At 41.7% G+C, this 22,727-nt stretch overlaps 2 protein-coding genes across 5 annotated transcripts in view; both read left to right on the top strand.

Moving 5' to 3' along the window:
* LOC308402332 (phosphatidylinositol-binding clathrin assembly protein) overlaps nt 1-14,563 on the top strand; it is a 117,765-nt gene extending 103,202 nt beyond the window's left edge. For both annotated transcript variants that reach the window (XM_080891081.1, XM_080891082.1), the window contains 4 exons: nt 1,679-1,735; nt 3,545-3,661; nt 8,575-8,883; nt 8,918-14,563. In XM_080891081.1, coding sequence (XP_080747207.1) covers nt 1,679-1,735; nt 3,545-3,661; nt 8,575-8,589 — 189 coding nt within the window. In that variant the 3' untranslated portion in view covers nt 8,590-8,883; nt 8,918-14,563. The remainder of the gene's footprint in view (nt 1-1,678; nt 1,736-3,544; nt 3,662-8,574; nt 8,884-8,917) is intronic.
* A 2,895-nt stretch (nt 14,564-17,458) lies between these two features.
* LOC308393672 (uncharacterized protein) lies at nt 17,459-20,740 on the top strand. Of its 3 annotated transcripts, none has more exons than XM_080877628.1 (5): nt 17,459-18,310; nt 18,887-19,011; nt 19,273-19,372; nt 19,478-19,587; nt 19,821-20,740. In XM_080877628.1, the coding sequence occupies exons 1-5, from the start codon at nt 18,229-18,231 to the stop codon at nt 20,007-20,009; spliced, it is 606 nt and encodes a 201-aa protein (XP_080733754.1). In that variant the 5' UTR covers nt 17,459-18,228; the 3' UTR covers nt 20,010-20,740. The 3 variants fall into 3 exon arrangements, 2 of the variants coding, with proteins under 2 accessions (XP_080733754.1, XP_080733755.1); XM_080877629.1 differs by lacking the exon at nt 17,459-18,310 and adding an exon at nt 18,689-18,772; XR_013971022.1 differs by lacking the exon at nt 19,273-19,372 and having other exon boundaries at nt 17,459-19,011.
* The last annotated feature ends 1,987 nt before the right edge of the window (nt 20,741-22,727 follow it).

Here is a 22,727-nt window from a genome sequence, read left to right on the forward strand (position 1 = left end):
CATGGCGCGCACAATCAAATCAGATCGAGTGAGGTGATAAATCATCCTGTGGAGCAGTCACATTAGTTTGACTTAAAATTAAATAGGCACATCAGATGTTCTCATTTCATCAAGATAATGCAAGTAGGGGAAAAACTCAATTTTACCTGGAGCCACTTTTTTTTTTTTTTTTTTTTTTTTTTTTTTTTTAAATGATGAGCAAGAATATCTTTAACTTCAGCCAAAGACAGCGCGTGAGGCACATTAGAAATAATAGAAACTGAAAGATATTCCTTCTCTGAGTCAAATCTGAGCTCTCTGATTTTATGCACGGGCTGTTAAACTCAGTGTGTCACACTGACTTGTACTTACTGTTCATTATCTTAATATCTGTCATAAAAGACAAATAAATCAACTCGTGAACACGCCTGACGGTTATGTGTCACATTTTTTTCAGATGTGTCAAATTAATCCAGAGATTCTCCACATCTGTGGGAACTTTTCACGCATGAAACTGTCTGTTTGCAAAGAGCAGCGCGTCACAAAAGAGAAAGTTAGACAGGCCATGAAAGGAGAGGTAGCAAAAACAGACACAAAAAAAATCATGCAAAGCTACGCTGGAGTCCGAGAGTCAACGTGCCTCATTTGAAATGACCACAGCAGGTCCTTTTTATGGTGTCGGTGCATAAATAACAATTAAATGATGATGCTGGGGTGGTTGTGTTTTTGCCAATAACAAAACTAAACCCACAAGTGCACTCACTTAATTCATGTAGCTCATCATTTTACGTAAGCCTGCTATGACTTTCCCATGCAGCTAATTGCTGTGTTTAATGGAAATATTTTACCGGTCTCTCTCAGCAGTTTGATTGAGGCTTTGTAATTGTGTTAAAAATGCCGCGGTTGTCTCATTTACGATGATGGATTAGGTCTGTGAAGGCAGCTGTTTTTAATGGGTTTTTGCAAACAGTGGGGTGAGCGGGTGCTGACCTGCAGCAGAGCAGGCAGTCACGGCTTGTGATGAGGAGAGTGCAAACGCTATAAGGTGTTCCCAAAACCCAGTGAGGTGCTTCCTGGTTGTGTTTGACAGACATCAAAGTCGTATGGGCTCTGTCAGTAACTCATCTGTTGATATTAATACTCCTCTACTGTTGTGCAAGAGGCACGCCGCCCTGCACCTGCCCATATCATCTTGTAAACTGACTTCCATCCAGGATATTCGCCGACACGATACCGCAATGTACCGCAGACGCTCGCGCCCATAAATTACCAATTTGTCAAGCAGAAGTCGGGCGGCAGCGACGCAGACACACGTGGGTTGTAAACGATGGCTACAAATTGCCCGTCACATCGAAGCATTTGAAGCCTGTTCAGCTGTAGTGGATTTGATTTGCAAAGTGAGCAGGGCAGGGCCAATCACTGTGCTATTGAGCCACCCCTTTTTAAAGCAGTGGTAATGATTGCACTCAGTGGGAATCCACTAAGTACCCCTACTGCATGCTGCGTTATTGTGCTCCTAATGTGCACATACTTGAGCATTAAATGTACTCTCCTTGCACATAAAGTAGGCTTTATTGTGAGGTTTTTATTTTATTTTATTTTTTGAAGGCTTGAAGCCGTATGTGACAAAAGCCATGAAATGTTTGAGTCAGGTGCTTTTGTTCTGATAGTTGACACCTGTTTTCTGTTTTTCTGCCAGGCTCCAGCTCCCATGGCTTTCCCCATGACCACACCGCAAGTGCCTGTGTATGGAATGGTAAGCATGCACATATTAACATATTCCCACACATGCCTGGGGGGGCACTGTCGTAGATTTATATGGAGACTAGAGCTGCAAGTCTGTATTTGTATTATTAATTAAACTGTGTGTTTTCAAATGTAGCATAACTAGCGTGGACACCCAAGTTTGAGAGCAAGGGGACCAATGTTCACATTGGACAGAGAAGACAAGAGGAGTAAATGAGTCCATCTATGTGTGCTGTGAACGACCACCATTGAACCGAGGGGGTGGCCTATGACAGTCTGCCACCTACCATCTAGTTTTGAGATCCCTTCCCAGGTGCCTGAACCCCCACTCACAACTTGGGTTATGTGACCTCAGTGAGTCACATGATAGGATGGGGCAAGGTCTCACAGTGGTTTCACCTGAAACCTCTGCTGATAATGACCCATTCCCTCTTTCACAGCTTGGCACATGTGATGAGACACATGTTTAACCCTTTAAAACCGGTCGGAGCGGGCACGCTCCATTTTGCATAACTATTTTAAAATCCCTGTAGAACCGGAACCACGTTAAGCTAGCACAATAATTTTTTTGGCATATGAAACCGGAGTTGTTGTACTTACATCTTATGCCATCAGTTTGTCCTAGGTCACGGTTTCCTTCCACATATAGCTTTGCAAAATTTGCATAAAAAGCACTTGCAGCAACAAAAACATAATATTCCAGAAACACGCTTTGCTGATCCGATCAACTGTTCATAACACTTTCTACGTTGGAATAGACGTCAGCGCGAACTATCGTATGCCTACCTGCCCAAAATCAGAAGTGACATTTTCGCGGAAAATGTAGTTTTTTTACCTTCAGGGCCTTATAAGCCTGTACTGGTGTTTTTAAAAGTCACATTTGGCTTTGTGCTTTTCTGTATTGTTTCTGGGATGCTTAGAACTTAAATTGCACTGCTGGAAATAGTTTATTTTGATGCACCTGCTGTTTTCTTTGTAAATTTGCATTGTAATATTTATTTTCATTTTTCCTGCAGTATATAAAAAATTGGTGTATCTCAAAAATAAAACTATGAAGACACTCAAAATAAATTTCCTTTTGTTAGAAACTATTTTGTGCAACTTTTTTGTATTTACAGTTTTGAGGGATAAGCCTCTTAAATTTCTCTAACTAGAAATATATGTTAAAAAATTTAAAAAAGCGATTTTCAATTTTCTGTAGTTTATTGCACTTTTTTGCAATTTATATAGTTATTATAGACTTAATGCATAGATATTATCAAAATTTGGGCTATAACGGTTATATTGATGTATAGCAACTTCCAAAAATGGCACTACAGCATGTAAAATTATAAAGATAACTCTCGCGGACTTGGTCCTATGGTAGGTCTTAATGGGTTCATAGTGGGTCAACTCCCAGGAGGGTTTAAATGCCTGGGACTTGCCACCTTCTGGTTTTAGACCTAAAGAAGCTTATTGGATGAGACGTGAAACATCTGCACGAAATTTAAAGAACTCCAGTCACCTTATTTTCCTTACAAGGCGCCAGTATGTTCAGCTGCTGAAGACTGTCCCACTACCTAGAGTGTAATGTTTGGCACACTTCACCTGTAAAACAAAAGGAGTTTCACCCTCAGATTAAACACAATGAGCTTGAAAACAGACTTTGTTGGATGATGAAATCATTTTTAAAATGATTGCTCCGTGCTTAGCCACCGCTGAGCGGCTGGTTGTCTTGTTTCCATTACTGCGTATAACAAAATATTTTTTTAAAACCTTATGTCTTTCTTTCTTTAATTTTTACTTTGCAAACATCTCTCTGCATCTTACCTTTGTCCAGGTTCCTCCCCAGATGGGTCAGATGGGTGGGGTACCTGTGATGGCTCCTCAGCCAATGATGTACAACCAGCCTGTTCTAAGACCCACTAACCCCTTCGCACCCATGCCCGGAGCCCAGGTAACTCGCATACATTTTTAACATCTTAACAGCTGATTACTTTTAGGAAATTAAATGACGGGATTGAAAATGTTGGACTCAAAGTCACCCTGACCTTAATAATTTGGCGAGGCTCGGTGTGTTTGTTTGGCAGTGTGTTAGCAGGATTACTCAGAAAGTTTTGAATGAATTTGCATGCAAATTTTTCGAAACTTGAGGCTTGAACCAACTTAGAGAAGATTAACTGCTAATAACAGAGCTGCTCTTATTATGATTACAACATCAGTTTAAATTCTCACGTTCTTTGTGGGTGGCAAAACAGGAAGTTCATGCAACAACATGCTCTTACCAAGATTTCTGTTTTGATCAGTGACACTTTATCAGTTATGAGGTTTTATGAGTTGGTTGTGGATTTTGGGTTTTGTTTTTTTGGGGGGGGTTTAGAACCAGTTATCAGCCCCTGGTGTCCATTAAAAAGACATTAAAATGAAAATTTTAAGAATTTAAAATTCCTCGTTGGCCTCACTGTACACGACCAGGAGCTCCATCCATTTTATGCCTCTTTCCACTGGTACCTACTTGGCTTTACTTGAATCAACTGTGTTTCAGTTGTTTTCCATTATAATTGAGTACCAGCTCAATATGTGTTGCGTCGTTATAGCAACGCTTCCGCAAGTCTATGACATTTATAAGCGTCGCAATCATAACGCAACAATGGAGGACGTCGAGGTGATGGTGTTGATGGTCTATGGCTTTTTGTCAGACTCGACACCACGATTCTGGTTTTTGTGGAGCCATTTGAGTCCTTGCAGAGCTTCAAAAATGGCAGTTTTTGTTTTCAATCTCGCTACTGAGTGACCAATCGATGACATGCAGTCTGTTGACCTCACATTTTCAGACTGGAACCTCGGCCCATCAGAATCAGAATCAGAATGGGTTTATTGCCAGATGTTGAGGTTTACAACATTAGGAAATTGCTGCGGTGCTTCAGTGCAGACAATAAGAATTAAAGTGCTATGTAGAAAGAAAGATATGTGCATGAGATATACATGAGATATATACATGAGAATAAGAATTATGAGTGCTACGTAGAAAGATATATACATGAGTGCAGGTGGTGATCAGTGCCAAACATGAAATGATGCAGTGACACAGCGTAGGGTCATGTGTTAGTGGCGGGGACAATCATGTGGTTATTGTTCATGTGTCCAACAGCAGAGGGGAAGGAACTGTTCTTATGGCGAGAGGTTCTGGTGCGAATGGACCGGAGCCTCCTGCCTGAGGGGAGCAGGTCAAACAGACTGTGTCCAGGGTGAGAAGGGTCAGCTGAGATCCGAGCTGCACGCCGCAATGTCCTGGAGGTGTACAGGTCCTGCAGAGATGGGAGTCTGCAGCCAATCACCTTCTCAGCAGAGCGCACAACACGCTGCAGTCTCTGTTTGTCCCTGATAGTGGCTCCAGCGTACCACACGGTGATGGAGGAGGTGAGGATGGACTCGATGATTGCAGTGTAGAACTGCATCATCGTCCGTGTTGGCAGGTTGAATTTCTTCAGCTGCCTCAGGAAGTACATCCTCTGCTGGGCTTTCTTGATGACGGAGGTGATGGTGGGCTCCCACTTCAGGTCCTGGGTGATGGTGGTACCCAGGAAGCGGAATGAGTCCACAGAGGTGATGGGGGTGTCAGTCAGGATGATGGGGGGGAATGGGGCTGTGTGCTTCCTGAAGTCCACAATAATCTCCACTGTCTTCTGGGCATTCAGCACCAGGTTGTTGTGGCTGCACCAGGACACCAGACGTTCAACCTCCCTCCTGTAGGCAGACTCGTCCCCGTCCGAGATGAGCCCAATAACGGTGGTGTCATCTGCAAACTTGATTAGCTTGACAGACTGGTGGGTGGAGGTGCAGCAGTTGGTGTACAGGGAGAAGAGCAGAGGAGAAAGAACACAGCCCTGAGGGGAGCCGGTGCTGATGGTCCGGGAGTCCGAGACATTCTTTCCCAGCCTCACATGCTGCTTCCTGTCCGTCAGGAAGTCAGTGATCCACCGGCAGATGGGATCAGGCACATTCATCTGGGAAAGCTTGCCTCGGAGATGGTCTGGAAGGATGGTGTTGAAGGCAGAGCTGAAGTCCACAAACAGGATCCTGGCGTAGGTTCCTGGGGAGTCCAGATGCTGCAGGATGAAGTGTAGGGCCATGTTGATGGCGTCGTCTACAGACCTGTTGGCTCTATATGCAAACTGCAGGGGGTCCAGGAGGGGGGCCGTGAGGGTCTTGAGATGGGAGAGAACTAGGCGCTCAAATGACTTCATGACCACAGATGTCAGAGCCACGGGTCTGTAGTCATTTAGTCCAGTGATCCTAGGTTTCTTGGGGACAGGGATTATGGTAGAGGACTTGAAGCAGGCAGGCACATGACATGCCTGCAGTGAGGAGTTGAAGATGCCAGAAAACACTGGGGCCAGCTCGTTTGCACAGTGTCTGAGGGTGGCAGGAGACACACCGTCTGGGCCGGGAGCTTTCCGAGCATTCAGACTCCTAAACTGCTTCCTCACATCTGCTTCATGAATATGAAGAGTTGTGGTCGGAGGAGGTGGTGTGAAATCCTCTTTTGTGTGGGGTGAGGGGGCGGGTGTTGCAGGTGAACAGTTTGAAGGTGGTGATGGCTCTATGGAGGGGGGAGAGGTGGGGGAATGAGTGTCCAAAGTGCCTCTATTGTTGGGGTCGTTGGAGGTGTGAAGGCTGCCTGATGGCTCGTCAAAACGGCAGTAGAAGTCGTTAAGGGTGTTGGCCAAGAGCAAGTCATCAGTGGAGTGGGGGGTTTTAGGCTTGTAGTTTGTGATATTCCTAAAACCTTTCCACACAGAGGCCGAGTCATTCTCTGAGATCTGCTGCTGCATCTTCTCAGAGTGCTGATGTTTGGCAATGTCCACTTCTTTAGTGAACCTGTACTTGGCCTCTCTGTAGCAGTCCCTGTCTCCGCTTCTGAACGCCTTACTCTTTTCCAGCCACAGCTTTTTGAGTTTAGGGGTAAACCAGGGTTTGTCATTGTTATAACTCACCCTGGTGCGTGATGGCACAATGCTGTCCTCACAGAAGTGGATAGGAGGTGACAGTGTCCGTAAACTCGTCCAAGCTGTTAGAAGCAGCCTTCATTGTGTCCCAGTCTGTGGTCTCCAAACACGTGCGAAGCTCCTCCACAGCCTCGTTGCTCCACAGTTTTTTAGTCCTCACGACAGGTTTGGAGAGCTTCAGCCTCTGTCTGTACGCGGGGATTAGGTGGATCATGACGTGGTCAGAAAGTCCGAGTGAAGCGCGGGGCACCGCGCGATAGGCCCCGCTGATCGTGCTGTAACAGTGGTCTAATGTTCTCTCCTCTCTGGTCGGGCATTTAATATGCTGCTTATATTTTGGAAGCTCATGGCTCAGATTGGCTTTGTTAAAGTCCCCAAGAGCAATGATGAGAGAGTCCGGGTATGTCCGCTCCGTGTGGAGAATCTGCTCCGCGAGTGCGCACTGAGCTGCCTGCGCATCTGCGTCTGGCGGGATGTAAACAGCGGCCAGGATGAATGAAGCAAACTCCCGCGGAGAATAAAACGGTTTGCAGTGAATAAAAAGATATTCCAGAGAGGGAGAGCAGTGCTGAGCAATCACTGTCACATCTGTGCACCAGCCACTATTGATGTAGAAGCAGACACCTCCACCTTTGGTTTTACCGGAGAGAGCGGCCTGCCGGTCCGCGCGCAGCAGATGAAAGCCCTCCAGCTTGAGCGCGCAGTCCGGGATGTCCTCACAGAGCCACGACTCCGTAAAACATAAGACACAGGAGGAGGCAAAGTCTTTGTTCATGCTTCTCATCAGGGCCAGTTCGTCTATCTTATTCCAGAGTGAGCGTACATTAGAAAGGAAGATCCCAGGAAGGGCCGTTCTCAGTCCGCGTTTCCTCAAACGCACGAGTACGCCGGCTCGCTTACCTCTCTTTCGACGTCTCACTTTCCTGATCAGAGTCAGCAGTAAATCTGCCGCAGATGCGACAAATATTGGAAATAAATCCACAGGCGTTGTAGTCCTGCAGTTAAGGAGCTCTTCTCTGGTGTAAGAATATCCAGAGGAGTGCCCAGACACAGAAGAAATGCACAAAAACAAGACAAAAGTAACGCACTGAAGCACCAGGGCATCCATACGCGGCGCCATCTTGGTTATCAGGTACTAAAAAGTAACAGCTACTACCACGTAATTGAAAATCGTAAAAGTCGAGTCGAGCTGAGAAGGTACGAGTAGAAAAGAGGCATATTTTCTGTGAAAATGGGCACCTCGTGGGCACAACACCAGATTTAAGGTCAACATTAAAGAGGTGACTCCAGGATGCTGGATGGCTAGAAATTTGCAACACGACTGTAAAAGGGAAACACTGAAATAGAAAGACAAGCACAGGTAGTTTGTGAAAAATAGTGAAAAAAAAAAGGTTTGTTTTTCCCCTGATTCCTTAAAGAAAATCCTCCCAACCTGTGACACAGATGTGTCGTCTTGAGTCACCCACAGAAAACCTGAGAGTGGCAGACTGGTTGAAAACAAAACCAGCAGTACATAAATAACATTTGGCACACAAAGTCATCTCAAAAGCAACAAATGCATAGAAGACGGGGTAAAGAATGATCACCAGGTCAACTGTGTTTTCATCTGATAGCTTTTAAGAGGGCCGGGGAAGTTCAATTATTCAGCAATTTTTAGAAATGCTGGTATTTTTCATAGAAGTTTGTTTGTATTGTTTTTTTTATCTCGTTTTATCTTGCCATTTTTCCTCACCCTCAGTTTTTTTTGTGTAATTTCCCATTGAGAAATTCTTTACTGCGGTCAGAGCAGAGTGTCAGAGGGCTTCTCTGTGATCAAAACAAACCGTTTCTCCTATCATGTTCTCTCTCTTTGTCTGTTTAGATGCAGTTTATGTAATCCAGTCAGGAGGGGAAGCAGAGTGCCAAAAGCAACATACATACAAACAAACAAACAAACAGCATAAACAAACACAAGAGGATGATGATGAGATGGACGGAAGGATGATTTGCTCAAGCTGAAACGACAGACTGACACAAGATAACCAGGCTGACACCAAAAGTCAAGTTGGAAAGAGGAAGAGAAGATGACGAAAAGGATGGACTGAGCGATGGCAGGGGTTCGATGGGGAAGATGTTATCCTGGCTGGTCGTTGTCTGAAACAACTCTTTGCACCTGTGTGTGTGTGTGTGTGTGTGTGTGTGTGTGTGTGTGTGTGTGTGTGTAGCTTCTCTCTGTTTATTGTCTGATTTGTGTTCCTATCGATGGAGTGATGTTTCAGGAGAGGGAATAAGGACGAGAGAGAACGACGGGGAGGAGGGAAGAGGGGATTCAGGAAATCCTACCTCTAGTTTTCAGTCAGGCTAAATGTGTCTGACTGCTGTGAGAGTCTCTGCTGCAGAATTAGCTTTATTTCATACTGGTGCTATTTTGTCCTCTGTGGGTCACTGCTCGCCTGCAACGGCAACTTTGGAGCACTTACGAGAAGACAAGTGTTTGTTTTATTGTGTGTGTGTGTGTGTGTGTGTGTGTGTGTGTGTGTGTGTGTGCGTGTGTGCTCAGCAGTTGTTTCAGACAATACCTTTGCCACGGACCTCCTCTCCATCCCCACCCTCGCTCCCTGTCTGCGTCCACAACCGTCCACTTAGCAAGAGATTTAGTGGCAAATCCTCTTCGGTGTGTTTCCTGTAATTTTCCGCTTTGTTGGGATATATTTGTATTTTTCTGTCAGTTTTTCTTCGCCAACTTCTCCTGAATGTTATCGGGGCTTGTACAGCGATTTGTTGAAGCATTTGTTAATAGTAATTGAGCGTTTGTTGTTAAGGGTTTTGAGCTAAAGTCTTTGTTACTCATACAGCATTGTTTTTCTCCACGTAATGCTACAGATACACACAGAAAGATGGGAGCTAGCAGGCACAGCATGCTAGCACTGTATGAAATTATGTTTTAAGGCCTAGTCACACCAGAAAGTGACACAGCAAAACTAAGCTAATAGCAGTTAGATAGTAATTTGGTAGTTTGGGATTTTTTTTGTTATCCTTTGTTTTTCTAGTGGGTAGTTTATTTTTTCTAAAAATTATTATAGAAATTTAGTTGAATAAATTAAATACATTGATTAAAGAGATCTGTTAGACAGTAAACTAAAGGTTTACTGAAAATACAGCTGTAGTATTTTGAAGTTTTCACTCTGAGAAACGGTAAGGAAAGGAATTGTGCACGTAGCTAATAAGTTACAACAGCATGAGGTTGGCCTATGTTAAACTTATCCAGAGCTGCACCATTAGCAATTTTCCTTAAGTCACTAAGCAGTGCTGTTTTCAAACGAAAACTCCCATTACTACATACAAAAATAAAAGATCATCCAGGGCATCAGGAGACTGGACGCTTGTTTCTACCACAGACAAAATGTAACAACTGCCCAAAAGAGACTAAATTCTGGGCTATCTCAAAATTTTGAATTGCGTATATTGTAGTTTCGAGATGCATTACTCAAAATGTTGAGTTATTAAGACAAATTTTAATCATGGTCGCTGTTTGCAACATCCTTGTATTTTGAAGGACAACTTTGAAGAAATTATATCCGTGGTTTGTTGACTTTGGAATAAAGGTGCAGCTGCTGTGATGGGCCAATGGAGAGGAGCAGTCTTACACCTGAGTTTGACTTTTACAAGTTAGACCCTGAAGTCAAAGATGCTCCAAAAAAATGGCTCAAAGTTATTTATTGACTCTCAAACTTGTTGTTGAGCTCAATAAAGGGTAGTCCAAAATGTAGAACTTTAAGGGCATCGGAACGAAGGAGGCCGGACTTCCTTCAGGTTTTTGAAAGGGTTAGCGCTAAGTTTAGTTATTCCATAAATGTTAGACAGCAGTACAGGAATAAATGCTCTAACAGGCTTCAGAAGAACCACCCTTCTCCCCCAAACACATCCTGGTGGCAACAGTTTTCTATCAAAGATCACAACAGTTAAACTTGATTTTAAAAAATTAGCAGACATTTGCTGTGTCAAACGTTGGTGTGACGAGACCTCCAACTGTACATTGTGTTCAACTTGGTGGTCAGTTTAGGAATAGGTAAAGTGTATTTTTGTTTAATCTCTCACTGTTAATTAGCATTGTTAGCCTGTGGTTTGTTGACTTTCTGCCTCAGTTGGATCTATCTGTGTGTATCTGTTTTTCCTGTCTTCTTCATCAGCTCATCAACCAGTCTTTAAGGATTTGAGCTTTGTTTCATTAGGTACAACTTCTTGGCAGATCCACAGTATGTGCCAGTGATCGATGACAGCGGCACAGAGTGAGTTAAATGTTACTGAATCAAGTTGAATTCACTTTTAATTGCACTGAATCAAAGTGAGTGGCTGTAAGTGCGACACTGAACCTGTGGCGTCTCCCTCGCTCAGTGGTTCCAAGAATCTGTGGGGATCAAATTTGACTCTTCAGCTCAGCCAAAGCATCCATCCCCATGAGTTTGACTGTGGGTGTATTTATGCATAACGACTTCTCGTGTGTCCACGTGTATCCTTACACATTTATGTGTACGTATTTTCTTTTCTTCATCGAGGGCTATTTCTGAGGGTCAAATTTAAAGCCAGACTTGATCCGATATGTTTAACACAAAATGGGCTTGATTTGTTTTTATAAAGTCAAATTTTGTTGCAAAAATGCACATGCAAAAATGTTGCACTCAAGTGGCTATCCTGCCGTAGCAGAGCTGTTGTTTTGGGGGTTTTGTTTCTTTCCGGTATGAAAAAGTTGAGGAAGATTTGAAGTGTGTAGAAGTAGTTTAGGGTTTTACAACATAATAGGTTTGTCAAATCTACCAGCCACTTTGGCGGGAGACTCAAGGTTACTCTCCTGCCATTCTAACAATGAACTTGAAGTTTTTTTAGTACCATTCCCGATCTCAGTCCAGCATCTCCATCCCAGCCATCAGTGGTTGTCCAGTATCAAACTCATCGCCCACTCTGCTGTGAAGTCTCTACAATCTCGCTTCAGCCTGTCTGGTCCAGTTGGTCTTTCTCTAGGATGCTTCTTTAGCCTGTTTGTCACTGTTGGTATGTGTAGATATGTGCAAGTAAAAAAATAGCTATAATAACCAGTTTCTGTCTAGATTGTCCACTCATCCCTGTCGCTGTTGGATAGATGCTGCTTCTAGAAGCTTCCTGTTGCAGTCTTGTGTTAGCTTAGCCTCTCTTCATAGTATCCCCTGAAACCTGTGGAAGACCTCCCACAGCAGGTTTTCCCACCCCGTCCTCTTCTCCGCCAGTAACTGTAGCTCTATTATCTCTCTTGATGTCTCAGTCTTTTAGCAGTAGATTAAACCTCTCACCGGCTCTCAGGCTTTGTAGTTCTCGAGCTTTTCCTTAACATCTCTGCAGTGTTTGGTAGGTGAGGTCCTCATCTTTTTTTCCCCTCCATCTCCAATCATATTTGCCAGTCATGATGTCAGCAGCCTACAGAGTGTCTCCGGTTGGACCTCGACGGCGAATCACACGACGCTTGAATATCCAGGTGTTTTGTTACAAGTGGGCGAGCTGAAATGGTGCTTTTCTAGAACTAGTGAAGTATGTAGTCCAAGAAGTGTTGGAACTTAGATGTCAGCTGTGACTGGGAGGTTTGTCAGTCAACCAGCTGTTGTTCAGGGGCACTTAGGAAAATTATGGAAAGTAGTGAGTCCACTGATCACTGGGACAGTTGATCGAGATATTAGCTCTCTTCCCTGTTAGTTTTATTATAGCTCTGCGGAGAGGCACCGAAATGTCTTTGCAAACCTACGCAGAGAAGGATGTCATTCGTACCCAGTGGTTGAGCACACCTCTTAAATCTCAACGACGTAGTAACTGCCACAAGTGATCTTCGAGCAGAACACAGGAAACTTAATCTGTTTGGTTTTTTTTTTTTTATTGGTTTTTTACGCCAGTGAATTCCTCGTTTCTGTCTTGGATTTCGTCGTTTGTTCGTGCTTGCCCACTGCGTGTAAATCTGTTTTCGAGATGTGGCATATTGGCCTTTTTGCACAACAGTCAAAGAAAAACGTGCTTATGTTTGCCGGCTTGCAGGCTGGAGAGACGTACCTCAAGCTTATCTACGGCTTCTAACAAATACGACTATGCAGAATCTTTAGGTCTTTGCTGCCGTAAGCTTTCTGGTTTCAACTTGTAGTACAAGTTCTGTTTTCCAATCTCCTTTGAGCTTTGGTTGCGCGCAGGTCTGTAGAGAACAACAGCAGGATTCATCCAGATATCTTGGCTGCACTCTAAGCCTGCGAACAGTAGCAGCTGGACCTGGAGTTCTTAAATAGTCGATAAATTCTGTGATTGGATGTTCCTGATGCTCCCTGTGTCCTAAATATGGACTCTTTGGATCTTCTCCATCTTCAAAACTTCCCCTCCTCTGGGCCACCTGTGTTTTTGAGTCCCAGCTTTAAAAAGAAAACTATTTTGTTAATGGATGTGTCCTTTTTTTGGCACCAATATGAGACCGTTTTTATATTCTAGGACAGCTGCCTTACTGTCTCTAATCTTATGTGATAAATTGACACTTCACAAATAAAAGCTGCTTGATTTGCGTGGCACTGATCCAGGATCAGGTCATCATAGCCCTGGATGATAAAGTAATAAATCACATGAGGTCTAACTGCAGATCTGATGATTGATAACAAGTTTGTAATAGTCTCATTAGGCTTTGAAATGAAGAAGGGTAAAATGAGAGCCAGGACGTGGAGGTGAAATCAGGTTAACTGTTTGCTTTAATGTAATCTTTGCAGTCTTTGCGTTTCTTTTGTTATTTTTGTTCTACTTTCTCTGAGTGGAACCTACTGCTGCCAGTTGGGATCAGGTTATTCGACTGGTTTTAAAATGTTCCGATGTCGAAAGATTGAGTGGGTTCAGAAAAAATGGCCGCGGTGGTTTTTCCGTTGCTGGCTCGCCACCTTTAGCGTCAGTGCAACTTGCCAATAGTTTTTACGGCTTTATCACGTAAGGTGTGGCCAAGCATGCGGGCCTTATTCAGTGCTTCACCTTCCCTCAAATTCAGACTCTTTCTCACATTTACAGCTGAGACTTTCCCGCCTCGACCGCTGTTTTCTGCTGTTAGCCTGCTGGGATCAGTCCTGGGGAACCTCGTGGCCACGTTGCAAAGTTTCTTTCAACTTTAAAAAAAGAAGGAAAAAAAAGCTGCTGCCGCCTGTCTGCATTGTTGTAGCATGAATCTAAGTGGAGGAGGATACATGGATAAACCTTGATGTCATATTAAAACGTCTGCTGAGGTGTTGAGCGAGCGGACTCCTCTCTGGCGAGCCATCTCTCTTTTTCTCGGGGAGTGCATGGTTGTGTTGTTGGTGTTTCTTGTCCCCCCCCCCACACACACACACACACCCTTGCAAAGGATTTTTTAAGAAAGCATGATATGACAGTCGCAGCGGTGGTGCTCATGATAAATTCCCTCCTGTTGTTGTTGTCGTTGCTGCTTTAAACGGCCCCGACAGCGCGAAGGGGCGGATGGATTATCTGAGCGCAAGGGCAGGTTCATCGCTTTGTCTGGACTGACAGATGTTTGGCCGCTGTAACCACCCGGTTGAACTTGTCCCAGAGATCTCACATTAGTTGCTTGGTTTGCGGCGTCCCCTGTGGGTCGCAGCAGAGTCAACCCCCCTGCCGCCATCCCCCCAAGAAAAGGAAGACGAGCAAAAAGAGAGAGGCTGTTCGATGGTAAATCCCCCCATTTTTGTGTCGGTGAGTCGGTGTGTCGAGTCGATGATCTCTTGTGCACGTTCTGTTTTTTCTACATCTGTTTTTTGGTAAGAACCCTCGGATTGCTGCCTCACTACTGTATATAGAGAAATGCACACCTTCACACTCACAACACAGCTTAAAGACATACTCATAATCTGCATTATTTTCATTTACTCTTTATTTTTCTGAACTTGAAAGATATTAGCGTTCTTACAGCAGTATATAAGTATGATTGCTACTCGGTGGGGGCAGGCTGAACAGACAGACGATGCAGAAATCTTTGGAGGGCTGCAGACCTGCCCCGTACTTCAGGATCAGCCATGAGTTTCACAATGATGCCAAATGTTTTTCGGAGCAGAGTACAGCTTTTAATCTCTGATTCCTCTTCTGTCTCCTCCCCCCCCCCCCCCCCCCCCCCCCCCCCATCTCTTTCTTTGTACATGTTTTCTATTTATTTAAAGCAGAAATATATGGATTGTATCAAGCATGGAAAGGCAAACAGATGTTACAGTTGACAAAAACACAAAAAAAATCACAGGCTTTTATTTTACAGCAGTATATTTGTTTATTCTAGGGACTTGTTTTCTCTCTCTCTATTTTTTTTTTTTTTGAAAGAAATAAAAAGTCATTTTCATTCCTAAGCGAGTGTTTTTGTGATCTTTTAACTCAAACAGTCGAAAAGTCTATAAACTCTGAAAATATTCACCATTCAAGGTCTCCGAGTGTCAAACGGCTCAGCTTCTGATTTTTAATTGCGCCACCCCGAGGGCTTGAGAATGTGTTTTCTTAATTGCGCAACTTTTTTTTCTTTTTTTTTTAAGTGAGATTTTTAAACAGTCCACTAAATATTTCAGCAGTTTTTCTACCAGCAGCGATCTTCTTAAATTTGATCGAGACTAGCAGATTCGGCGGTCGCTTTTTGAGCGTGTTTATTTGAAGAAAATGGACTGTTTGTCGTTAATCAAAGGCACACATTAAAATCTTACATCTGCCTCCAGCTGCAGGCTTGAACCGTCAACATTCGTTGCTGATGCAGGAGAGTTACTGTGCACTCACCACATCTAAGGGCTTTAAATCAGGGGATGTGGATATAAGATCAGATCCTGTCACATTAAATGTATTATCCAAATTAACTGCGAATAATTTTTTGGCACAGATGCAGCGCAAAATATGCTACACGTCACTGATAAAATGTACATTTTCTGTACTGTGTAAAAGTCCTGAGCCAGCCCTCATTTGCACGCTTGAGTTGTGTGCACAGAAAACATGCACAACTCAAGAGATGAAGCAGTGTTTTGTCTGCACATGACACGACTTGGCAAATAACACATTTGTTAAAAGCACCCTGTCATAAGAATGCATCATTTGTCCCAATTTCTTCAGTTAAATCTATAAAAATGTCAAAGACAGCACAATCTGACACACATAAAACAGTATTTCTGCACCAACAAAGTGATTTCCAAACAGCTGTTAGCTGCATGGTGTGCAGGTGGCTGTGCACTGCAAAAAACGATTTTCAAGAAAGTAAAAAAAACCTTGTTTATGGACATTTTTTCTTATTTTTTGCCTAAAAAGAAAATATATTCTTAACAAGCAAGTTTTGGACAAGAAAATAAAGCTTATTCTAGGAAAATATGTCTAACTTTTCCTTAAAAGGATATTTCAGCTCATCTTGAGCTTTATTTACCAGTTACAAGGCATGACAATGGTTTGGTTGAATTTCCAGAATAAAAATAAGATTATTTTTCTCATTTCAAGAGTAAGGGCATTTAAACAGCTGCTCAGTTTAAGAAATGTATTTATTGACACTAAAGTTTAATATAATTGCTGTCAAGTTTGACACAATATGCAGTATATGAACAAAGGCAGGAACTAAAAGCACATGGTAAACATGAAATACAGGCCCATTTGAAAAACAGAAACAGCACAACTCATTCACTTTAGGCCATGTCAAACAGAATAATAGATCAGCATCAGTATATCTATACTATGGCAATGCTAAAATCGCATTCAACTGTCAGAATTTATAGGAAAACAACAACTTCATTTTAAAAATTGTCACAAAACTGTCCAAAACAATAACCTGAAAATACAGTTCATGCATGTAAAGCAGTGTACCTTTTATAAAACATATGTTGAGCTCACGTGTAGTCCAATTACATCACCCAGGTAATATTTCATGACCGCACATGTCATATCTTTGTGTGTGAAACTGTAATATGGAATGGAATCTCATATCATATCATTGTTGGCTGGCTTTCCACCACTGAATCAGTCCTGTATGCCCACATGTTACTCAGATTTCTGTTCACTGCTGATGAGGGTTCCCTCCTAGAACTGCAATTGAGATTGGTTGATTAATTGACTAGTTGCGGATAAGGAAATTAAATACAAGGTACACTGATAATTTCTAAAAAAATTTAATGTCAGAAATATACTGCATTTTATAATTTACTCTAAAATATGCATGTTTTCAAGCTGAGTTTAATAAATGGATATTCATTTAATGCTCATTGCTATTTGGCAGCTTAACTGTAGTTTAAAAGCCTTGAAAAATCCTCAAAAACCTAAAATGGGAAAGCTAAACTAAAGAACACAGGAAACATGGAAAATGTTGCAAAAACCTTACAACCTTGAACAAGGAACATAAGACATGAAAACATCAGGGAGGGAACACAGATGATAACACAGGAGAGAATACAGACGATCCGACAAAGAACACACTAAATATACACACACAAAAGGAAACGAGGAATTGGCAGACAGGCACGAAACACAGCTGACACTAATCAGATGAGAAGAGACCAGGAGGAAGCAAAACAGAATACACCGATGCAGGGCAGGGACTATCAAAGTAAAACAGGAATAAACACGAATATCGAACCAGGGACAATACACTGAAGACAAGGGAGGTACAGAGAACACCTAAACACTGGAAATAATTAACAAATAACTAGGAAACTAACTGACACAATGAATATTAATAAACACAAACAACCAAGGAGACTGTGGACCATGACAATCGGTTTATTTAAAACAAAAGTTTAAAAAAATACAAAATGTTGTTTTCTCTAGTAGAAGAAATTAAACACTATCAGAATATTCTTTATAAATAGATAGCATTGTTGTGGATTATAAGGAATAAGCATTAACATATCTACTGTTAAGCTGTAAAAACAAGTAGACATCTAACATGAATATTTTATATGATTATTTTCAAAGATATTAAAGTATATAGTCAGTCTCACCTTACAGATTTTTGTGTCCTAATCGATCCGCTGCATCGTCCATTGGCAAGGTGGTCGGAGTGTGTTCGAAGAATGTGATACCAAAATTAGCTGTAAACACGATATTCTTTGACACATCCATCTATGCCACAATCTTCACGGAAATCTGGACTATGGCTATGTGCAGAATTAATATGACTCAGTAGGGATTTGAGGGTCAGACCCACAAAAACGATGTAGATAACACAGCGCCAAATCATTTTGTTTTACTGGTCTGTGAACTACTTTTCCCATAAAGTCAAGATAACCAGGATTATTCCATTATGGGGTAGGAATGGCTATCCTAATTCAGTGCCTTATAACAGCTGTAGTAAGTAACAGCACCCACACGTCAGTATTTACAGAACATAATCTAACTAAATAGTCAAATATTTAAATATATATCATTTTATAGGTATAAAAGAGCGAACTAAACTATTTCCGTACACAACCCCATACTCCTGAGTTGGTACAGCCCACCTTCCCGCCTCTAGCTCCGTGCCTAAGCGGTTGGATTGCAGGATTTTGGGGTCTGGGTGTAGATGCGATACAGTTGGTACAGTGTGAAGAAATTAAGGCACGCTATGGAAAAACTGGACGAAATAACAATTGCCAACCTGAAAGGTATGTGACTGTTTTGTTTTTTCTATGTTTTGTGTTCTGGTATGTTGCATGTTAAGTCGCTAGCATGGCAGGCTATACCCGGTTGTTAGCTTAGCTTAGCTGTGCGGTTAGCTTAGTTGCATTAGCATTTTTAAATATGCTAGTGCAGAAAGTTATGAAAGAATTCATGTCCAGTTATTAGTTTCAGTGTCTGTGAATTTATTCAACAAGTGTGCAAAGTGCCATAAGTTAATGCCAGTTTTACAGAAATTGTGGGAGTTTCAAATTTCTATTAGTGAAGTTATTTCATTATATACTTTAGCCCAGGAAGCAAAAAATATATATATATATTTATATGTATACATGCATTTAATTGATGTATCACAAATATATTACTTTTACCAGTCAATAGGAGGAAGGTAATTTAGAACCTGTGGAGCAGTGAGGAGGGAGAATAATGGAATAGAGTCATGGTTTTAAATGGTAAATATTAAATTATGTTTCCTATGTATCCTGTCTGTTACCCAAGCAAAGCTGTCAGCTGGCTTGCACATGAGGATAATGCAATGTAGTGATAATTGGAAACTCCTATTGCAGAAGCAAATGTTGGAGAAGACCTGCTCTCATCACTTTCACGAGATGACATCAAAGATCTGTTTCCTGGTCCTGAACATTGCCTCAGGCGTCGGGCTCTATGGCTTGCAGTGCACAAATGTGAAGAAGTAAGTTCTGTCCTATCGCTGTGTGACAAAACTGAGAACACACCAGCTTGTTTTATGCAGTTTCAAATAATTCCACCAATACTCTTCTAGAATCTTCTTTAGTTTTGATTTAAATCAAGTGGCCTACACATTTATTAAATATACATATTTTTTATTGTTCAACACTTTACTGATATTTTGTTGTACTATCTTTCATATTTAGAGACCTAAAGTTCTTGTGCAATTTTATGTGAAATTAGCCCTATGTACACTGTATTTTAGAACAAGACTGCTGCTGAAAAAACGCTAACAACTACTGGAGATGGTGACTTCTTCAGAGAGGAACCCAGCACTTACCTCCATCCAAAAACTTTGGATGGAGGTAATGCTACAGTATCTTGATTTGTCTACATTTATGCTTTGCAGATTACATTATTTGCAATGTTTAATGGTGTTGCCCTGTCTTATTTTTCTTTTTTCAAACCAGTGGAACATGCAGCAGCTGTGTTCAGAGCCCTTCCCATGCTTTTCCCTTCCAGCACAGTACCACCTAAGAAGCTGGGCATCTGTAGTGAGGCTTTTTTCCATGTCCTAAAGGTAAGGCTGCAATATTCTATGTGTATATATTGTTGAATTTTGCAGTTACTCATGTTTTCATTTTATATATTTTACTGTGGAGTCAGTCAAATATTCTTAAAGTTCAGATCCCCATAACATGTTGATGTTAATTAAAACCTACAAAAAAAGTTGATCTATTTTAAACTGTAATGCAACTCAAAAATTGTGTTTCTTACAGTCTTGTTCTAATACTCTTTTTTTCTGTCATGTAGACTTCAGAAGACCCTGAAGGCTACCTGCGTCAGCGACCCCTGGCTTGTCCAGTTCTGCTTGTCTCTGAAGGCAACTGCATGATAGCTGTTGGAACCACACCGGTGAGCACTTTTGACCGGAAGGATCTTAATGAGGGACTGCTCTATCTGATGGCATATTACTATGCCCTCCACCTCACATATCCATAGTGCATTTCCACGCTGCTGTCTGTCTTGCAAACTGAAATACTCAAAGACTCCATCCATGACCGAGATTCAACCCCCTCTTACAAGAAGGCGCATGGTGAGTGGAAGTCATTCATTGAGTGAGTCTCCCAGATGACAGACTCCATCTGCCTTGTTTATCAGACTCAGTGTTAGTCAGTGAGGTTGTTTTTTTTTTTCTATAGAAAAGTTGTTCAAATGTAAAACACATGTTTGTTTGTGTGGTCGTTAAACTTGTTCTTCTAAAATGTTATGTAATATAGGATTTGAAATAGTGATTGTTTTAAGCTTCAGCAAAATTTATTTTTGATACCAGCCATGAGTGTGTTATACTGTTATTATTCATTTTAAGAGTATCTGGAATATGCACTTCTTATATTGGCCATGTTACACAGTACCCTGCTGAAATGTATAATTTTAGGCATGATTCTCCTGGAACAGACCTCAGTGAGTTACTGACCCATTGCTGTGTCAATAAAAGCGCAAAATCTAAGAGTGCTTTTGCTGTCTTAATTTAAGATGAATTCCCTTATTTTTAGTAGCTTTTTGAAGAGATGGTGTCTTATTCTCAGGAATTTTTGCTGATTATTGTTCTCAGAGTCGAAACATAATTCTTATAGTTAGCTCAATCAAGAAAGAAACAATTCAGTTTTAAGAAAATTTGTCCTATAGTAAGGTGTTTTTTTTAATGTGAAAAATCTAAATTAAGGTATAGAATCTTAAAGTAAGCAAATAATTCTTGAAAACAGCTTGTTCAAGAAAGCATAATACTCATTTTAGGTGCAGATTTTCTAAATATCAAAGTGTCTTTTACTTATAATAAGTCACATTTTCTTCAAATAAGCATACATTTTAGACAATTTTGTCTAGTTAAAAGGCATATGGCAGTTAGATTAATTTGCTAGTTTTAAGAATTCTAGTCAAGCAACTTTTGCTTACCCCATTGGCAGATTTTTTTGCTCAAAACAAGAAAAATTTGTCAGATTTAAGAATATTTGGCTTGTTTCAAGTATAGCTGTTTTTGCAGTGTGAAGAATACTTAAAAGTACCATCAGATTTTGATCGACCATAAAAATTTCCACTATCTGGAAATCATTTGATTGCCTTTATTTTTCAGCATGACAATGATCCCAAAGACACTGGCAGTGCAGTAAAAACACAAAGTGGAACACTATCAGTCATGGATTGGCCTCCCCAGTGCCCGGACCTCATCATTACTGCAGCGGTTTGGGATCATCTTGAAGAGATAAGGGGGGGAAACAGACAAACTTTGTGAACATGTGGTTATTATTCCTCCACCGGGTCAGGTTTACTCCAAAAGTGAGTAAATTACAGCAGAAATAAACATGCTTACAGTGTCTGTAGTTATGCACAGGTTAAAACGTGTAACATTTAAACTGAATTAAGTCTTAAACTTATACATGATTAAACTGCATTCCTGCTGCTAACAGTCACTCAATCATGTTTTTTGCCCTTTTCATGTGTTTGTGGTCAGTATGGCCTGCTGTCTGGATAACTTTACCAGCACCCTGTGCAGAAAACCCAGTGTTTCCCTTCAAGTATGAGATGGGTAAAAAAACACAGCCTATAAACGCTGGGGGACGTCAGAGTGGGTTTATTAAGTGTCAGTAAATGAACTGTTAGTTTGAGCCACATGATCACCTTTAAAAGATGTTTATCCTCTTCTTTGTTCTACACCGCTGAATCCTGCTAACCAGCCACAATGCAGTTAAACCTTCTGTTTTCAGCCTGCAGCATCCTCGCGTCACTGCGTATCTGCAATGCATTCGTTTAAACTCTTCCCTTTAGTTCACATTGCCTCCTCAGCATTCTTTTATTATGTACCCAACTCCTCTGAGAAAACATTTACCACACCGTATAAATGTCATTTACGACAATAAACGCCTTCATTATTCTGGTAAATCTACGTTTATGCTTAAAGCTCACTGAAAAGATGCAAACAAACTTGAGTAAAGCCTCAAAAGATCCCCACACCGTGGGAAACCTCCAGCCTCTGCTCCTCTCCAGTTCCTATAGTTGTTGTTTTTTTTGTTAACATCTGATTACAGTCTATACCTCTAATCTCTTCTTGTTGCTACACGTTAGCGTGAAACGCCTCTGATTTGCTCCGCCATTGTCTGCCATGATATCAACGCTCCCACAGCGAGGGATTTGGCAACGTGTTCCCACCTCCCGACTCCCGCTGAGCCCTGAATAATGAAAGCGTTTGTACACATTTGTTCCACAATCACATCGAGGGCTGCTCGCTGATGCTGCCGCTGATACACTGGGTCATATTTCAGGGTTTTTTGTTTTTTCTTATTCCTGATTCTTTGTAGGAAATAAATCACTTAAAAAGTCCTGTGCCTGACAAACAGCAGTGTTTTGTCTCGAGTGAATAATTTATTGTCGCCTGGAGTCGCTGGCAGTTTGTCTCAGTGTGCCCGGGATGAAAGATATTTTAGGAGCAAACTACAAAAGGCCGGCATATAAATAAATGCCTTTCTGCACCGTGTTAGCCTGAGCTGAATTAACTGTCCTGTCAGGGAGATGTGAGAGCAGGCTGTGCTGCCACACGGATGCAGTTAGGTCCATGCTAACCCCACAGCTGCATGTGACACTATCCACTCTGCCATAGCTCGGCTACAGACTCAGCACCCGAGTGCCTTTATTGTGATCTCGGGTGACTTCAACCATGTATCA

The sequence above is a fragment of the Rhamphochromis sp. 'chilingali' genome (assembly GCF_963969265.1).
Source record: "Rhamphochromis sp. 'chilingali' genome assembly, chromosome: 1".
NCBI classification, from domain to species: domain Eukaryota; kingdom Metazoa; phylum Chordata; class Actinopteri; order Cichliformes; family Cichlidae; genus Rhamphochromis; species Rhamphochromis sp. 'chilingali'.